The sequence below is a fragment of the Haplochromis burtoni genome, unplaced genomic scaffold, assembly GCF_018398535.1.
Source record: "Haplochromis burtoni strain Fernald_Lab_line unplaced genomic scaffold, NCSU_Asbu1 Contig_74, whole genome shotgun sequence".
Lineage (NCBI taxonomy): Eukaryota > Metazoa > Chordata > Actinopteri > Cichliformes > Cichlidae > Haplochromis > Haplochromis burtoni.
Genome location: NW_024582435.1, coordinates 32,438 through 51,144, shown reverse-complemented (window position 1 = coordinate 51,144; position 18,707 = coordinate 32,438). Strand labels below are relative to the sequence as shown.

The 18,707-nt window shown below is 40.3% G+C and overlaps 2 protein-coding genes across 2 annotated transcripts; both read right to left on the bottom strand.

Moving 5' to 3' along the window:
- Nucleotides 1-4,054: 4,054 nt before the first annotated feature.
- zgc:162780 (uncharacterized protein LOC555377 homolog) lies at nt 4,055-10,833 on the bottom strand. The gene is made up of 6 exons (XM_005925952.3): nt 9,625-10,833; nt 9,368-9,528; nt 8,881-9,097; nt 7,961-8,064; nt 7,533-7,670; nt 4,055-7,290 (listed from the first exon to the last, which is right to left on the bottom strand). Exons 1-6 carry the CDS (start codon nt 9,733-9,735, stop codon nt 7,194-7,196), a joined length of 828 nt encoding a protein of 275 aa, XP_005926014.1. The 5' UTR covers nt 9,736-10,833; the 3' UTR covers nt 4,055-7,193.
- Nucleotides 10,834-10,966: 133 nt separating this feature from the next.
- On the bottom strand, nt 10,967-14,623 carry zgc:162396 (uncharacterized protein LOC555292 homolog). Its single transcript, XM_014334747.2, has 6 exons — nt 14,065-14,623; nt 13,807-13,967; nt 13,229-13,445; nt 11,607-11,707; nt 11,230-11,367; nt 10,967-11,136 (listed from the first exon to the last, which is right to left on the bottom strand). Exons 1-6 carry the CDS (start codon nt 14,173-14,175, stop codon nt 11,046-11,048), a joined length of 819 nt encoding a protein of 272 aa, XP_014190233.1. The 5' UTR covers nt 14,176-14,623; the 3' UTR covers nt 10,967-11,045.
- Nucleotides 14,624-18,707: the final 4,084 nt, after the last annotated feature.

The following is an 18,707-nucleotide window of genomic DNA, read 5'->3' as shown; positions in this document are numbered from 1 at the left end:
TATCTATCTATCTATCTATCTATCTATCTATCTATCTATCTATCTATCTGTGAAGGTGTTCTCTTGCATTGCCGTGCAGGGCAAAAGCTCATAAATTCAAACGTTAGAATGAAGAAGCATCTATGTATGAAATGAAAAGCTTCTGTTTACCATGTCAGCACAAAGACACACAAACACACTCAGAAATATGAAGCAGAGTATTTGCTGTTTGACAGAACAGTGCATTTTTCTTGGAGCAAACCCAGTTCACCCTAAAGTATTTGGACAAAAATGTTCATTCACTCGGCCAGTTGAACAAGGAACGAGGGTGGTGCTGTCACTGTAAACAAGCACATGCTCTTGACTGACCCATCTGATTAGATAAGGGTCTTAAAAAAAGAGGGGCGTATTAATCTTGCAGCGGGTGCGCATTCTGTTTTTCATCTACATGTGTTTAGACAGGTGTTGGCCATCAAGCTTTCTGGCCAAAGGACTAACCCCGTGACTGTGTTACGTTCACTTCCTCGCTTCACACAATGCGTTTGTTATTCGGAGGATGTCCAGTAACAACAAAGCGTACATCTGTATTTATTTGTGGGAGTGTTGGTGCTTCATTGTAGAGATCGAGAACCAAAGTAAATAAGTAAATATTTATAATGAATAGTGCAAAAATTACACTCGAACCCCAAGCAAATAAATACTCTCATAAATCAATGAGAGTTTTAGCCTAAAGAGAGAGCGAGAGATCAAGAACACAGACTAAAGAAATAGACAAATTAGACTTTCTGTCCTTAAATGACCCCAATCCAGTATGAAAATCAAGACATTTACTAAAATTATGTATACTGTCACGTCAGGGCCTCAGAGATCAAAACAGACTAAAGAGGGGGATTTAAAACAAAGTTTGTTACTTTTATACCCAAAGGAGGCAATTAACTGACAGAAGTGCCCCTTAAGGAATTTCTGAGTTCTGTTTATCTTTTCAGAAACATCTTGAAATTGAAATGTTTAATTAGCTTCTGTCAGCTTTGATGTCTGAAGCCCATCGGTGCCTTGGAAAGTATTCAGCCCAAGTGAAAAAAAAAGTCCCATAGAAACGTATTAGGATTTATCTTCTGCTGCTATGTTGTCTACAAGCCGGTGGCTCTGGATTGTCCTTGAAGGCAGATCTTTAATCTTCGTTTCCCTTCCGTGACTCAGATTCAGTCACGCTGCTTGGAAAATATTACACAAGTTATTATTTTATAACTCTAACCGACTGAAGCTGTGTGCGCTCCTCACAGTGCATGTGCTATTTTGAGGTACTCACTTGATTTAATGTCACAGTAATTTGACATTTTAAGTCGAGCTGTGGAGACTGCTAACCGCTTTTGGTGACTTTATTATCAAGTTACAGCAAAACTAATGAGTTCCAGCTTTAAACCACAGGATTGCATTTCCATGTAATTATTCACTTCCGAGCCAGCTTCATTACACAGCTGCCTTGAAAGTAAACAAAAACAATCTGCTATATTTATTTATTTATTCCTAAAATTTACAAGCAAGTTCATACAGTACAAAATCAGCTGAATGGAATTTCAGTGTATTTTATTTGAAATTACAACGTGATTATATTTACCTACCAGTACGTGCAGATAGTACCCTACAATAAGTAACAAGTCAAGTTTTTACACAACACAAAGAAATTATTATATTATCGGCCAATTTCAGCAGCTTCTAAGTACAGAGTAAGCAAAAAAGAACAAATAAACATAGAATATCCATCACGCACATCAATATAAGGAAGATTAACAACTATTTTAATAAATAACGATGTAAAAAGGTAAGTCACTCAATAATATGGCTCCACAGCGTACTTATAATGTAGGATGGGGAAATATTGCCTGTTTTCTGCAAAATTAGTTATGCAACACTTAAAATGACTGTATATTTTAAGTATTTCTTTGGTGACAATTTGCAGGTCACCTAAATAATGTAAATACAGTTAAACTGTTATTGGTACTTTATTAAACCACTGTATGTTATGTGCTTGTATCCAAGGACAGCAGCTCTTTGTTATTTCTAATTCATTTTCTAACTGGCACAATAAACATCTGTAGTTTATGGGTGAACCAAAGATTTGCTCATATTTTTTCAGAAACCAAAGTACAGAATAAAAAGAAAAAATAGTTTTAACAAAGATTTTTCTTAAATGTCCCCAGAAGTACCCCTGGTTACTCCGAATGCACAATAAAGTCATGTCTGGCTGTCAATTCAGATCACACTGCGACTGCAGCAGCAGTGACATCAGCCCCAGAGGCTCCAGTCTTAATCATGCAGAAACAAAAAGTTACACTTGGGGCTTTGCTCTCCCCACTGGACCAAATGACCCAGATGTTGGCACAGTGTCCACTCAGTTTAAAGGAAAATGTATCCACAAGAACATGAGTAATGCTTGTGATATCATTTTTATATCGTTATTATGTCTGTTGCAAACTTGCTATTATCAGCTAGGTTCTATCAAAAATCTGTTACTATTGTGTGAGACAAAACAATCCATCCTTGTTTGATTCAGGGAACAGAGGTTTTACAGAGCACAGTGCAGACAGGATGCCAGTCCATCTCTGCGCTAACACTTACACCGATTAGGTGTAATGCTCTGACCGCTGCAGGTGAACTGAATGACACTGATTATCTCTTCATCATGGTACCTGTTAGTGGGTGGACTATATCAGGGAGCAGGAGAACATTTTGTCTTCAAAGTTGATGTTGGAAGCTGGAAAAACGGTGAGTTTTGAGTTTGACAAAAGGCCAAACTGTGATGTTAGATGACTGGATCACAACCACTGCCCTGCTCCTGGTTTATAGGGATCGATCAAAAGTGGTACACGGAAGGAACAGTGGTAAATGGTAAATGGCCTGTATTTATATAGCGCTTTTACTAGTCCCTAAGGACCCCAAAGCGCTTTACATATCCAGTCATCCACCCATTCACACACACACTGGTGATGGCAGCTACATTGTAGCCACAGCCACCCTGGGGCGCACTGACAGAGGCGAGGCTGCCGGACACTGGCGCCACCGGGCCCTCTGACCACCACCAGTAGGCAACGGGTGAAGTGTCTTGCCCAAGGACACAACGACCGAGACTGTCCAAGCCGGGGCTCGAACCGGCAACCTTCCGATTACAAGGCGAACTCCCAACTCTTGAGGAAAATGTATCCACAAGAACATGAGTAATGCTTGTGATATCATTTTTATATCGTTATTATGTCTGTTGCAAACTTGCTATTATCAGCTAGGTTCTATCAAAAATCTGTTACTATTGTGTGAGACAAAACAATCCATCCTTGTTTGATTCAGGGAACAGAGGTTTTACAGAGCACAGTGCAGACAGGATGCCAGTCCATCTCTGCGCTAACACTTACACCGATTAGGTGTAATGCTCTGACCGCTGCAGGTGAACTGAATGACACTGATTATCTCTTCATCATGGTACCTGTGGACTATATCAGGGAGCAGGAGAACATTTTGTCTTCAAAGTTGATGTTGGAAGCTGGAAAAACGGTGAGTTTTGAGTTTGACAAAAGGCCAAACTGTGATGTTAGATGACTGGATCACAACCACTGCCCTGCTCCTGGTTTATAGGGATCGATCAAAAGTGGTACACGGAAGGAACAGTGGTAAATGGTAAATGGCCTGTATTTATATAGCGCTTTTACTAGTCCCTAAGGACCCCAAAGCGCTTTACATATCCAGTCATCCACCCATTCACACACACACACTGGTGATGGCAGCTACATTGTAGCCACAGCCACCCTGGGGCGCACTGACAGAGGCGAGGCTGCCGGACACTGGCGCCACCGGGCCCTCTGACCACCACCAGTAGGCAACGGGTGAAGTGTCTTGCCCAAGGACACAACGGCCGAGACTGTTGGAGCCGGGGCTCGAACCGGCAACCTTCCGATTACAAGGCGAACTCCCAACTCTTGAGCCACGATCGCCCCACTGGTAATCCAGTGACGGGTCATGGACCACCAAGGTTCATGGATGCACATGAGGATTTAAGGTCTGATCCGACAGACAAGCTTCTGTAGCTCAAAGTTTAAAAAAACAAAACAAAACGTTTGTGCTGATTCTGATGGAAAAGTGTCTGAACACACAGAAGATCAGAGTTTAGCTGCAGATCAGTCATGCTTATACCTGATGGTAAATACAGACAGCCATCAACCTTGCTGCTTTTTCATTCAGACTAATTTATGTGTGAAATGTAGAAGAATGTTATGAGCTGAAATTCCCTGCAGTAGTGATTCCTGAGCAGAGTAAGAGATGTAGCTTAGTGCTACCAGAGAACGTGTATCAGGCTCAAATTTGTCATGTCAGAAAAAGGCATACCTTTTGTGTCAAACCCATTACAAGCAATCCACCTTTACTCATGTACCATTAGATGTGGTGTTATTGTTGTAGGTGAGCTTTAGGAATATGCGACGTGACAGGGCAAAGCGCTGAAAGAAGAATTGTGTCAAAAAGTAGACCCTGATGGAAGTATTTGGTCATGCTGTCCTTGGGCATGCGGGAAGCTGATGTGTAATGTGCAGTGTTTGCAAGTACCAGAAAACACTGAGTCACGTGAGGACTGTTTGTGCTTGTGTTCATTTTACGATGTATGCTCTACAAAATTATTTGTCTGTTATTAATATCCTTGCTTTGGTTTTTAATGCATAACATTGAAGACTGCACAGATGGAAACACGTGTTTAGCAGACACATCAGACATGCTCACTGTTTGACAGAATATCTCAGTTGGTTTGAAGTTGCTCCAGCACATTCTGCAGAATTCAATGAGAGTTACTATCAGAGCCTGGCGTCTCTGACGTAAAGCACAGAGTTTTCTTCAGTCACAAATCACCGCACACGTGCGCTGACGAAACTAAAACTCTCCTTGAGCCCCTTTGCTTCTGTTTGATCATTGTATAGGGATGGAGGAGGATGCAAATGAGCTCTAGCTCATATTTGTATATTCAAATATTTGCTTATTCAAACTCTGGGCTGCCTCTTTTTTTCCTTTCCTTCAGGCTCGTCTGTGGTGGTGTTCCCTTGAGTCCTACCCATCTCATCCTCCTCTTCTTCTGCAGGTCTTTGTTTTGCTTTTTCCTACAGGTCATTGCAGATCAAGTTAGACCAGTAAGTCTTCAAAATGTTCCTTAGACAGCTGCTGATGAAGGTCTGTGAGCCTTTCTCATCCTCCAATGTTCTGCACCACAGAGCAAAACTGATTTAAGATCAGAGTTGAAGATTCTGATCTTGGTTTGTTTGTGTTCTTGACTTCCAGGTGGTCTTCAAATTATTCTCAGCTTTCACATTATTTTTAATCATTTCCCATTAAAATCAGAAACTGTTACATAGACACAGACTGTGCCCAAAGATGTGGAGTCTGCAGAGATGCATGCACAGAGTACCCCATTGTGCAAAGATGTAATTCAAAAGCAGATCAATAAAAATAAATCCCTTCAAGCTGACTTTCTGCTAAGCTTTGTCAGCAGCCTGACAGAACAGATGTGATTTCAAAGGACAGACAGCTATTGATTTCCTTCCATATCTTTAGATAATAGCAGGGTGCTTATAATGAGATCTGAATGGAGCCCATGCACTTGAAACATCAGAGAAAAAGGAGGACGCAGATGTGCCGTAGTAAATTGTTGTATTTAATACATGAAAGTAATATTATTTACAACTATTATTCTATCATAGTTTAAATCAGCTGTAGCCTTCACTACATTAATTACATTAAGCAGTAAAAAAACTGCAATAATGCTCAAAGGAAACTAAAAAGTTAAAGGTAAAAAACATCATTTAAAAATCCAGAAATTGGAAGAAGAAAATCAAAAAGCACCGGGAAGTGAGAATGTCATGTTTTTCACTATTTAACAGATTTTGTTAGATACTTCTGCCTGGTCAGAGGAGGAAGACAAGAAGATACTGTAAAAATAAAATGATATAGAGTGAAACAAAATGTAGGTAACTACATATTTTGAGGATGTCCAGTCAGGTTAAAGAGGTTAAAGGTTAAAGCAGACCAACTTCAGATTAGGCAAACATGCTTACTTGGCCCTCCTGAGTCAAACCATGATCTCAAGTCATGCCAGCAGCAACAAGTGGCACTCTAATGTTTAACACTCCTGCACTGCCAGTACTATAATGTGTTTATAATAAAGGCCCTCAGTTAGAAAGTCAGGGTTTGAGAACAAAATTGAGGCTATTTTAAGCATAACAAACATGACAAAGTTACTCTTAGCTCAGTAAAGACAAGAATACAAAAGGATTAGCCTGGAGAACAAGCCCATAAATCCACTGTGGTATGTAATGGGATGAGGGCCCTGAGAAGTTCAAAGGTTTTCTAAAGCCCTGTAGACAAGAGTGATACAAGGTCATAGAGAACTGTTAAGAAGCAATAGCAACTCCAACCCCTTGTGATAGTTAAGGAAATTCTATTTTCTCACTGAGATTCTGAGCAAACAAATTTAAGAGAAGCTGCGATGAACTTTCAAAGACTGAAGGTTGAAAATGGCCCAAGCACACCAACATTAAGATAACAGGGGCTTCATTTACATCTCCTCCTGGGCAATGAAGCCAAGCAGACACTGATAATGGTGATGATGAAGAAACCAAGGACACAGCAGTCGGGTTTTAATGGTGGTGCTTTGCCAGACTTACAAAAACCTGATCGGAATGGTCTCACATCAGTAGAACATTGATCAATGCCTCCCTCTAGTGGCAACTTATGAAACACCATGAAGGCTTCACATGTTTCTGAGAATTTACTAAAGCAATCTGATGCAAACACTGAGTATATAATTCTGTGCTTATTGGGAAAAGTGCGTATTCAGCAGATAATATCTGCACAACCTTTCTGTGCAACTTCTCTATGAAAAGGCTGGTTTTATAAAAGCTGGATTATTAAGTGTGATGATGAATATCACTCTTATGTTTGTACGGTAAATGTACACACGTGACTAATTTTAGTTAAAATACAGGAAATAAATTATGTAATTAAAGCATTATATAGCACTATTTGTTTCTGAGCTTGTCCTAAATTTTGAGTATCAAAGAGATACATTTGTGCACAGAGAAACTGAAGGGAAAACAAAAACAGGACATGTTTTCTACTGGATCCTTAATTAGGTTCATTTTTGTTGTTTAAAATAATAATAATAATAATAATGGAGGAGACAGGTGTCAGGCTTCCTGTGGTTTGCAGGCCAAAAGGTAGAAATACTTGACAGCCACCACCACCTCTGTCTCTGCAGAGGTCACCTTCATTACAGACATCAGCCTATGCAGAGAAACACAGGAAGCAGAGCGCATGATAATTCAGCTAGAGGGACTCGTTTAGACAACAACGAATGCCAGTCTTACACCTATAATTGTGGTTTTTCCACTGACATTATTATCACCCACAAAACCTGCTGACATGTTTGTCATGTTACTGTATGTAATAGATTTTAACACTGAGGAACATTAAACTGTCAAAACACATTATTGTCATTATGACACATATACACCGTGAAGGTTCACCTCTGACAGATGTCCTGGGAGAGTCTGGAGGCCTCCTGCGGGTCGTCTCTCAGCAGAGCCTGATAGCTGGAGAAAGACTCCACCAGCCCCATGTAGCTGGACAGAGGCATGGTCTTTCTGTCCCACAAACACTCCTGCCTGTAACACAAAATACACTCGCGGCATGAACGCAGTCAGTGGAGAGAGAGAGAGAGAGATAAATAAAATACCCATCAGACATGCCAAGGGGATTTTTTTTTTTTAAAAGTGGATGCTGAACATTAAAATAGCTAAAGTGATATTTTTATTTATTTATTTTTTAAATGTTACAAATTACAAAGTACACATCATCTATATGCTGGAAAGAATTAAAACGTCTGTTACATAAGTAATGGTGGTCTGCTGCCAAAATTCCATATTAAGAAACAACTAGAGTTAGGATTATTTACCATTCCTTGTGAGGGTAGGGAATAGTTTCTAAGGCCTCCCGGTACAAGTTAATAGAGCTCACTCCAAGGTGGGGGCTGCGGTACGGCTGCAACGCTACATAAAACTGGCAAATCCAACAGAAAAGGCCATGAGAAGTATTTATTATGAATTTGTTAATAATATTACAAAGAGCATCAATCAGACATAACTCGGTAATATTCAAGTTATGATAACTATGAGCTGTGTGTTACAGTCCACTCAAAGTTGGTGCACCTCACTCATCAACTCAAACAACTCCACCCCTCAGCTCAGGCTGTTTTACCAGAAACGCCCTCTAGATGGCAACGCACATCATCTTAGTTTCTTAACAACAAAGTAATCCAAACTCTGTGTCCTTATGTTTGCACTGCACCAAGTGCTGTTTCTCTGGATGATGTGGCAATGAAGCTGGTGCATAAAACTCCACCGAAAGCAGAGAGGAGATGCTTCCTTTATTGTTATTTATCATCTTTTGGCTGTTTTTTGAAAGCGCCGTTATTCACCGCTCACATTCCTATAAAATAACATCTGAGTGGCACACAAACCCTCCTTCCTTATATATTTATTAGTTAAGGTGGACTTTTTTTTACCCTCTAAAACAGACTTTAAACACAGGAACATCTAATCCTTTTTACATAAATCTTTTCTGTAAGAATTATTTAGTTTAAATGTAACTATTTTAACTGAAATCACCTTCCTGGACATGAATATGAGGCTTGAATAATGTTTAGTCTTAAAGAAAAGAGTCATTTTAGTAATCATATTGACTTTGTGGTGTATAAGTGAGCGCTCAAGAGTTTTTCCAGAAATGGTTTTGCTGCATTACTTTAAAAACCACTAGACTATAAACAGTGGTAATGAAAACACAGCAGTCTATTCTAGGTGGATATTATGTGAGCACCTCTTTGCAGACTTGGTTTAGTGAGTGCGAGCAGCAGTCGGCGTAGCTGAGCTCCATGTCAATGGTGTAGTTGAGCAAGGCTAAGCAGCCGCGGGGCTTCAGGACCCTGTGGACCTCTTCGAGAAAGCGTGGCCTGTCAAACCAGTGGAAGGCAGACATGGCCGTCACCAGGTCCACTGAGCTGTCAGCGAGTGGCAGCTCCTCGGCACCACACTGTCTGAAGATGAAAGAGGAGCAAAGGCCAAGTGAAACTTTTGACCGACTGCAGGATCATTTTTCAGAGTGTTTATGCAGGACTTCTGAAAACATGTAGCTCGCGGCAGAACAATGTAACCCCTGTCCTGTGAAGGCTGGTCATGCTGTGAGGCTTACATTAAGGAACATTCTCCTACTAGAACTGAACAAATGATGTGGCATTAACTGTGGTATTTTATTTTTTTACAGGCACGAGTTTTGATGAATTCTGACTTGTTTGGTCTTTTCTTACTTGTACGTGATGTTCGGCTCTTTAGCGTGCTGCAAAGCCACTTCCAGCTGGGCGGGACTCACGTCAGTGCCCACCACACAGGCGAAGTGTCTGGCCAGCAGCAGAGTGCCCTGTCCTGAGCCGCATCCCACGTCCACTGCCAGCTCAAAGGGCCGACCTTTCTGACAAAATATTCAACATGTCGTTAACGCGCTGTAAATGTTTGATGGCAGTTTACAGTCGAAAGGATTCTCGAAGGAGAAGCATTTGTCACTTACATGTTTTTCCAGGAAGTCGAGCACGTGTTGAAATAGATGATCTGATGGAGAGATCCTGTACCTCCAGTAGGAAGAAGCATGCTGCTTGCCTTCAAACAGGCGGTAGGCCATGGTGAGCTGAAGCCTTCTTAAACAGCTGAACCAGCATCAGTTTAAGTAACAAGTTACCTAATGTGGTGTTGTTGTTTTTTTGTCTGTGTATTTTTCTTTTTGATCAGATAAGAGAAGTGAAACTCTACACTCCACTGTGAGAATCAGCAGTAAGTCACAAACACAAAGAAAGACACACAGTGGAGTGGGAGGTCCCACTCCTGCCAAAACCTGCTTTGCTTCATTATTAGAGCCTTTTAAAGAGACAGTCTTTTTTTATACTCCTATTTTTTGCTTGTTGTTATAATAATGTTGTTGTTTTCTTCTTTCCCTACATAATACTGATTTCTAATATTCTAAATGTCAAAATTAAGCCATGATATTAACATTAAACTGAAACTTGGGTCAAGCTCAAAAGCGCTGTGTGAGAAAAGGGTTAGATTACGGGTCATGTGATGGTATGTGCTCCCGTCAGAACCAATAAAAACTCCTGTGTGTGTGTGTGTGTGTGTGTGTGTGTGTGTTACAGCTAAAGTGGAGTCTTTCAGTATTTCCTGTACCAAAAAGTTTAAATGTCACCTACAACACATTTTATTTTGCAAGGAAACATAATGGTTTCCTCTTTTCCCATGTGTTAGGTACCTTTAGAAGAATGGATTACGTTCATGAAAAAACCTCCAAGGAAGTAATTATGATGAACTTCAGCAATATCTTTTCTTGAGAGATTTACAGTTACTTAGCAAAACACATTTGGCACAGAGAGTTAAACGTGACCCCATTAGGCCACTTTAAGTTGTGAAGTTTTAAGAGTACCCGCTGGGATAGGCTCCAACCCCACCATGAGAAGTGGAAACGAGGGGATGGATGGATTTTACACTACACCTAAATAATACCTACACTAAGACATATCTATTGATTCTGACAGTTCATTATGTGAAAAATCTCTTAAATTGATTTCCGAGTGATAATGACAGCTATTCTTTCAGCTGGAACATCAGATTAACTATTGGAAATATTAAGGAAGGGGCACTGATATGGTTACAATAAGAGGACAGGCCACCCACAATACCAAGACCGTTGACAGACTCATCTAAGCACCCACCCACCTCCACCCCCTGACGTGACACAGCTGGTTAATCTTCAATTCTTTCTTTCCACTTATGTAACCTGTGACTGTGCATGTCAGACACCGGTTATTCACTTCAAAATGAAACATGTGTCCAGTTCAAGAAAATCAGTAAAACACAGAATCTGCTGATAAAAACATGGCTTATTTAGAACAACAGGTTTATGTATCTCACAGTGATATTCACTGAATGTTGAAGTGTTGATTAATGTGGTTTGCAGGCCAGGATGCAGTAATAATCCAGTTCAAGCTCCACTTCAGTGTCAGGAGACGTGACTCCCATCTCTTGAAGGAACCTTTAAGAAGATCAGTGACACCAAAAAGTGTGAGTCAGATCACAATAACAGGCACGGGCCAGTTAAATATCAGAATTTGTGTGTGCAGGTGACCTCCTCTCAGTGTTGGACAGCAGCTCTTCAGCACCTTTGGGGTCTTTCAAAGCGTAGGCTTGGAACATGGACCAGCTTTGCATGAAACCCACCAGATGCCTCACTGAGATCAAGGACTTTGCTTGAAAACAATCAATCCTGTCGGATCAGTAAAATAATACAATGAATCTGATGAAAAAGCACCAATAATGTCTCCTATAAGGCACAAGATTAGTTTTACACACAGCTGAAAAAAATCATTCCAGCCTAAGTTTGTATTGTTGGCAGTGAGTTTCCTCTGAAGTAACAAGTTAATGCTGTTTTTGTGCTTAAGCTTAAGCGGTTTTTATTTAACCATCACAGAGGTAGCATAAAGACAGGGATGTGTTTGTGTTTACCTCTCTTTTTCTGGAAAGGGGATGGCAGAGTACAGCGGGTCCAGCTTACCGTCAGCTACAGCTACTGGGTTGCTCATGTACGGCTGCAGCGCCTGCTTCACCTGGAAGTGAGTTCATAGAGGTGTGAGATGGTACTGCACCATTTGTTATGTGACTGTCTGCAAAAGCTGTCAAAGTAGTACATCTCTAAAAAGACAAACAAATGATACATTAAAGCAGTGAATGGTGGAACTGCTGCGAATAGTGACTTTACACAAATATGAGATTCTCGAAACAGTCAGTGCCCAGTATTATTCTTCAACAAGAGACATTTACCAAAGTACAAACAAATAAAAAGTTATGCATTAGCTGTAGTGGTGTTCGATTTTGTTAAGGGACAGAATTGCTAGCTCTTTCCCCAAGCCTTTAGTCTACGCTACATTAGGCAAACTATATTTAGTTGGGTGTTCCACCTTAAAAGCCAGTCCAGTGCTGGCTGCTGTGTTTGTCTTGGTGTTTATCATTTTTGTCTTTAATTTTAAATTGCTCTACACTTCACTTTTATTGTTATTATACATCTTATCTATCTGTACATCTCTATTTATAGAAATATATATGTTTGTGTTTGCCCCTGAGTGGATGCAATCATGTGGCACATGGGTCACAAATCACAACACAACTTTGCTGCTTTTATTTTTAAGCAACTACTTCTTTTTTTTTTTAAATGTATGTAGATGTGCACAAAGGAATGCACCGTCACTGTTCCTGAAAGTTTCTAGCCCCGAGAGATGTCACAGTGACAAAAGAAAGACTGATGTGGAATGTGAAGTTTTCAATAAGACAAGACTTCTAAGTATTTACTGAAGTCAGGAGTAAAGCTGTGTGGTTCGTTTGTGGAAAGCAGATTTCTGTGGTGAAAGATTACAGTTTGAATCATCACGAATGAGACTAAACACAATTAAATACAAGAACTTCATGGAAGCCGAGCAGGAACAAAGATCTGAAACTCTTCTTGGAAAGCAACAAAAGCAGCGTTTTTGCACCAGGTTTTGTCAGCGCTAAAAATTAACCACGTTGCTGATGTTGAAACTGAGATAATTAACTTCACAGACAGTTTGTTGCACTTTGATTCGCTACAGATAGATTACTTCAGGACAGTATCACTGCTCGAGTTTTATTCTTCTCTCACATAAAGACACGTGCTCAGAAGATGTTTGAATCCACCTTCACATGTGAACAAACATTGTCAGTGATGACGTTTAACAAAACTAGACACAGATCCTCAGTCACAGCACTGAATCTGACTCTAAACAGACCAGATTTCTCTCACTGAACATGAAAATATACTGAAAAACTGCAGCTGAAGTAATTAAACTTCAAGAAAATTTACAAATGACGCTTTGTATGAAGTGAAAAGAACTGGCATTTTGCAAAAAAGTGTTCTTTGTCACATTCATGAGCTGATTCTGTCTCAGCTCTTTGGCAAAGTCAATGTTTGATTGCCAAGGTGATAACGCTCATGCACACATGGATGTTTGAGTAGAACAGGACACTTTCAGGGAGAGATCCAGGAGCACTGAAAGGAATCCAACGGTGCACATGGGAATGGACTAACACTACTCTGATTATCAGTCTGCACCTACCTCTTCATAGATGTTTTTGAGCCTGTCTCCACAGTTCTGGTAGGTGGGTTTGGTGTTATAATCGCTGAAGCCCAGCAGAGCCATGCAGCCTCTGGGTTTCAAGACCCGAGCTGCCTCTGCCAGAAACCTCGACTGATCAAACCAGTGCGCTGCTGAAGCTGCCGTCAGCAGATCTACAGATCCATCTGAAAATGGAAGCTCCTCTGCTGTCCCCTTTCTGCAAATGCAACAGACACAATACACAACCTGCCCATGTAAAGGGATCCTTCTACCTAGTCAGCTAAAAGCTGATCAGCTTGATAATACTCAGGAAAATATATTGCAGTGAAACATGAAGGAAGTACTCAACAAGTGATTTACAATAGAAATGTTCCTCAAGCTGTGGACTTGGCAGTTATAAGAGAAATGTGGACATGGTCTTGAAAGAACAGTTTGGCATTAAGAAAACTTTTATTTACTTTCTTGCTGTGAGCCAGATAAGAAGGCAGATACCGCCCATGGCATGATATTGCAAATCACTTGCTCGAAGTACTTTACTGTACACACTCCTACAGGCTGCAGCCCGGAAGCTCTCCTACCTGTACGTGATGTTGGGGTGCCCTGGCACAGCTCTAGCCTCCTCCACTTGACACTCACTGATGTCAAGACCCACTACTTCCTTGAAGTGCGGTGCCAGCAGACGTGAATTCTGTCCCGTTCCACATCCCAGATCCACCGCCAGCTCATGTGGCTGTCCCTTCTGGAGTTGCAGAAAGGAGTTTGCTACTTGTTAATGTCTTTCCTCAGGAAAGGCCTTCATATGTGAAGATAATTTGCACATTATATTTTAAGCATACCTTTTTATCTAAGTACTGAATAATAATATCCTTGAGCCCTGCTGGAGGTGTAAAGCGATACTTTTGGTAGATGGAAGCATGATCCTTCCCTTCAAAGAGCCGGTATGCCATGGAGTTGCCTTTTCACTCTTCTCTTTACAACTGCGGCCTTTTAATCTGGGCTGTAAAGCAGCCTTCTTTGTGGAGCAAAGTTCGCCCGTATTGCCCTTCAGCCTCCTGTTTGACTTTAATTGCTTTTCTGTTAATAAAGCTTCTGCATGTCTTCTCTTGTCTTCTTGCTACAGTCTCTGTTAGAGCTGCTTTCTGTCCGGACACACACTGGACTCCTGTTTTTTCCTGCACTGGCGTTTTTCCACATTAATCAAAGCATTAACAGGAAAAACAATCACTGAACTGAAGCTGCAGTCTCAAACATGAGAGCAGAGATACGTTTAAAACACTGAGGGAAGAAAAGCAGAAAGTAAAACCGATGAAGAAAAAATGCTTCTTACGAGTTGAAAGGTGTCTCTGAAGCCAGGAACTAAACTCAGCTGCAGATCTGCTAACAGTGCACAACAGGGGCAGGGCCTCTTACTTAACCCTTTCATGGGACAATTTCTACAGACTGTACTGTCTCATACTGGAACATTAACAAAATAGAAAAGTGGAGAACACACTACAGTTTTAGTCACTGTATTGCATGAGTTCAAGTGAGAACGCAAAACATACTTATGATTTTTATTATTATTTTTCCTGTCACCCATTTTACTGTACGATGGCACTTAATACCCCAAATTCCTTACAGTATGTCTTCAAGATATACAGTTAAAAAAAAGGTTTATCTTAGCAAAGGACACCTGGCTATGATTATATTATAGCCGACTGCTGTGATAAAATGCTTTGTCATAACCTCGACCAAGCAGGTTATGTTTTTGAGTGTCTGTGTCATACAGGATAGTTTTGAATGAAACTTTGTAGGAGTGTAAAGTTATGTTAACAATCCAGTAATAATTCATCAGTGTGTTCAAGCTCCAGTTAATGATTTATTGGTTAAAAATTGCCAAAAGGCCTCGTAAAAATATCATGTCACATTTGACCTCTGACCTCTGCTTTAAGGTCAATAGATTCATCTGATGGTCAAAGTGAGAAAAATGCATTATAAAAGGTATTTAAGACCATGTTTCTTACTGTCATTATTTGCATTAACAACATATTGATATGTAGGGAGTGATATATGAGGATTCTAAATATCACTTTGGACCTCTGACCTCTTCTTCAAGATCACATAAGGTCAAACTTTCAGAAAATGTCTTTTGCTTTGCTTAAAATTCTACTAACTTTGTTTGTGCTAGCAACATTTAGCACTTTAGAATCTTATTTGGGAATTTTGTTTCTACCCCAAAATGTGCTATATCTTCATAGAAAGTATTGCACAGTACAGTAAGATATTATACAAGTTATTCATATTCAGTTATTTAAAAATTAATACCCATTACCAACGCCTACATAATGTTCATATAGTCAAAGTAAACATCTGTCATGCTTCCTTTATCTGACATTTACTACACTACAAACAAAACAAAACAAAATGAACATATAGAGTATTAGTAGTAGTAACACTGTTCCCTTAAAGGTAAATACTGCTATGGGCCCTTTTATGCATATACAGCGTAGCATAAACGTATGGAATAAATTTTATGACTGCTGTCATCATAGAGTCTCACAAACATGTTCATTAGGTCAGTCAGCTGGTTTCACTCTATGTTTGTCATAGTTTGCGATCTTCTCTTGACCACTTACACTGAAAAACATCTTTGTTTTGATTTGGTAACCCAGCACAGCCCTCTGGGCGTTGCAAAGTGTGTATAATTGCTCTTGTGGGATAATGAAGGTAATGACCTGTTGACCATTTCCAACTTGAGCAGTGAGCCATCCCATGGGTTCTCATTACTTTCAGCCTCATCAAACATTGAACCAGGAGATGAATTAAACGTTATTTGACTACAGCTCACCCAAGTTCACTTTACTGACACTAATCACCCAAGCTCTGTGTTTTGGCACCTGAGGCAGATACACATGGGGGTTCATGGCCGTGATGGGCATCTAGAAGGGCCGAGGGACTCACGCAATTCTTTTCAGTGTCCTTGCATCATTCATGCCCCTGTGTGTGTTTTTGATAAGTTGTTTTAAACGTTTGAAATTAAACAGATTTTGTCTGTCCTATAAATCCTTCATGCATGTGAATCCATCTTTAGTATTCCATTATGCTTCACTCTATCCACCTAAATACACATACAGGGAGTTAAAAGTAAGGACCTGAGACCTCAAATGTGATTTGGAATATTGAACCCGATAAGTCCTTCCCAAATAAGCATCATCAGTTATTTCAGCCCAGTTATCCCAAAACAACATAATATATGTTTACTGCTGTCCACCATTTCAGAAGATCAAAAGTAATTAGACAAAATTATAAGTTGTGTTTTTAAAATGTGGAATAAAGTCCCAGACAAAGATTACTGAACATCAGCCTTGAGAGACTCTGTCAGGCCTTTACTTTTGTTTTAATACCTGAAAATGTTCTGTGAGGTTGAGTTCAGGTGACTGACTTGGCCATTGAAAAACATCTATTATTTACTTTCACAGTATGCATATAGTATAGTCTGTAAACGTTTATCCTGCTGAGATCATGAGCTGTTCCTTCCTTTGTCTACACTTTTTCTTTTTTCAATCATGTATAAATTCATCTTGGTTTCAGAATTGCAACCAAAACGTGCTAAAGCAATAATTTTTTACATATGAAAACGGAGGGTTTTACTTACACATCACGCACTCAACTTGTCCCAGGCCGCGGTTTCCTTCCACTTTGAAAAAATCGCGTAAAAACCGCTGGCAACAACAAAAACATTACAATCCACAAACACGTTTTGCCGATTTGATCAGCTGCTCATGGCACTTCCTACATTGGAATAAACGTCATCGCATTGTGACAGCACACATCAGCAAAACAGGAAGTGACGTCATCTTCGCGGGATATTTCTCTCTTATTCCCCCCCGGGCCTTTCAAAAGTTAACTGGTGCTATTGAAAGTCATGTTTGACTTAACACCTTCTATCACCAGCAGTTAGCTACCCATGCTCACAAACCTGTCTCTTTAACACAAATCTCTAGTCAGCCAATCAGAGGCAGTGTTTAAATACAGCGGCCTCTGACGTCATTGGTCATTTCCAGGTTCAAACTCTTCTTCAGTTCCCAAACCTAAACAAACAGTGAGTTAAACAGCCTAAAATCTTTCGTCTTTAATAAAATATTCTGTTTGGCTGCTCTCCCAGGTGTTACAACAAAGTTGAACCTCCAGACAACCATGAAAAGAGGATTTATGAGACTTAACTGATTAGAAGTTAGCAGGAAGTTAACTCGCTGGTCTCCATCTAAAGATGATGTACCATGTTCTGACTAATGGATTTCTAAGAGACTAACATGTACTGTTCTGCAATCACTTTATGCTTAAATGAAGATGGAAAAACTAAACAGCAGCAATGTTTATTAAACTTTGGCTTGCTGGCATATAATGGTGTGCTACCCGGTGGCTAGTTACAAAGCTGTGTTAAGGATAATATAAATACATTAGGACAGCAAAGATGGAGGATGAGTGTTATCTCCTTTCCACTGAATAAAAGTCAATTTCAGGGTCCCTGATGGTCAGAGACAAATGCAATCATATGGCAAAAAAAGGCGCTGAAAATGAACCAAACTTTAGTCAAGAGAACATCTGACTGAACGAGGTTAGCCATTAATATGTTGCTGCGTTGTTTGGATTACTTGCTATAAAAAATTCCTGATCCTAAGCTTCATGTACAAATTCACATCTTTGCCTCAGAGTGAAGCATTGAGCTTTTTGATGTCTTCCAATCCATGAGCCCATGGGCCGCAGTTTCATCATTAGGGGTCTGTTTCAGAAAGCGGGTTTAGAAAACCCAGAGTTTTCGTTAACTCAGGGTATACTTACTCAGAGTTTGCACTAAACCGGCTTCCTGAAACAGGGCCCAGGTCTTAAAAATTTAGCTTAAAGACACAAACGAATATTGCTAAAAAAACCAACAACAACAACAACAACAAAAACCCCAGCGAGCCGACAATCACCACTGAATATTTTTAGAGGCTTGTTTATATTTAATTAAACAAGATCAAAACACATAAAAAGACAACAGTGTGGTGGGGCGTGGTCTGCGGTGCCATGCGGACACACCTGCACGGCATCCGCAATCTGGCCGGAGAGTTACAGACACGGGGATTCAGGGTTGTTGGTGTGTGTGGTGGCAACACGTCTGTGCGGCCTGCTGCTGAGAGCTGCAGGCCGCACTGTGTGAATAAAGTTGGCTCTCACATCAAACCTCTGGACCTGTCATGCGTCATCCTTGTCACAAACAGCCTTAATGAATGCAGTGGGAACTTGGACGAGGGTTGATACCATCACAACTTACCAAGCAAATTGTTGCTGACCATGTCCGTCCCTTTATGACCATAGTGTGCTCATGTTCTGATGGGTATTTCCAGCAGGTTAACATGCCATGTCACAAAGACGGGATTATGTTGGTTTTCCCACAGTGACTAGATTGCAGTCCATAAGAGCACTGTTCAGATGCAGTGGAATGGCAGGTTCTGCA

Bases quoted from the DNA above. Each gene is read 5' to 3' on its own strand.
- zgc:162396 (XM_014334747.2), bottom strand. From the start codon at position 14,175: ATGGCATACCGGCTCTTTGAAGGGAAGGATCATGCTTCCATCTACCAA. The intron at 11,708-13,228 runs GTAGGTGCAGAC...ACTCACTTCCAG, and splicing joins TCAAAAACATCTATGAAGAG to GTGAAGCAGGCGCTGCAGCC. The intron at 11,368-11,606 runs GTAAACACAAAC...CTGATCCGACAG, and splicing joins CCCTTTCCAGAAAAAGAGAG to GATTGATTGTTTTCAAGCAA.
- zgc:162780 (XM_005925952.3), bottom strand. From the start codon at position 9,735: ATGGCCTACCGCCTGTTTGAAGGCAAGCAGCATGCTTCTTCCTACTGG. The intron at 9,098-9,367 runs GTAAGAAAAGAC...TTTCATCTTCAG, and splicing joins GAGCCGAACATCACGTACAA to ACAGTGTGGTGCCGAGGAGC. The intron at 7,671-7,960 runs GTAAATAATCCT...TTTGTGTTACAG, and splicing joins CCCTACCCTCACAAGGAATG to GCAGGAGTGTTTGTGGGACA.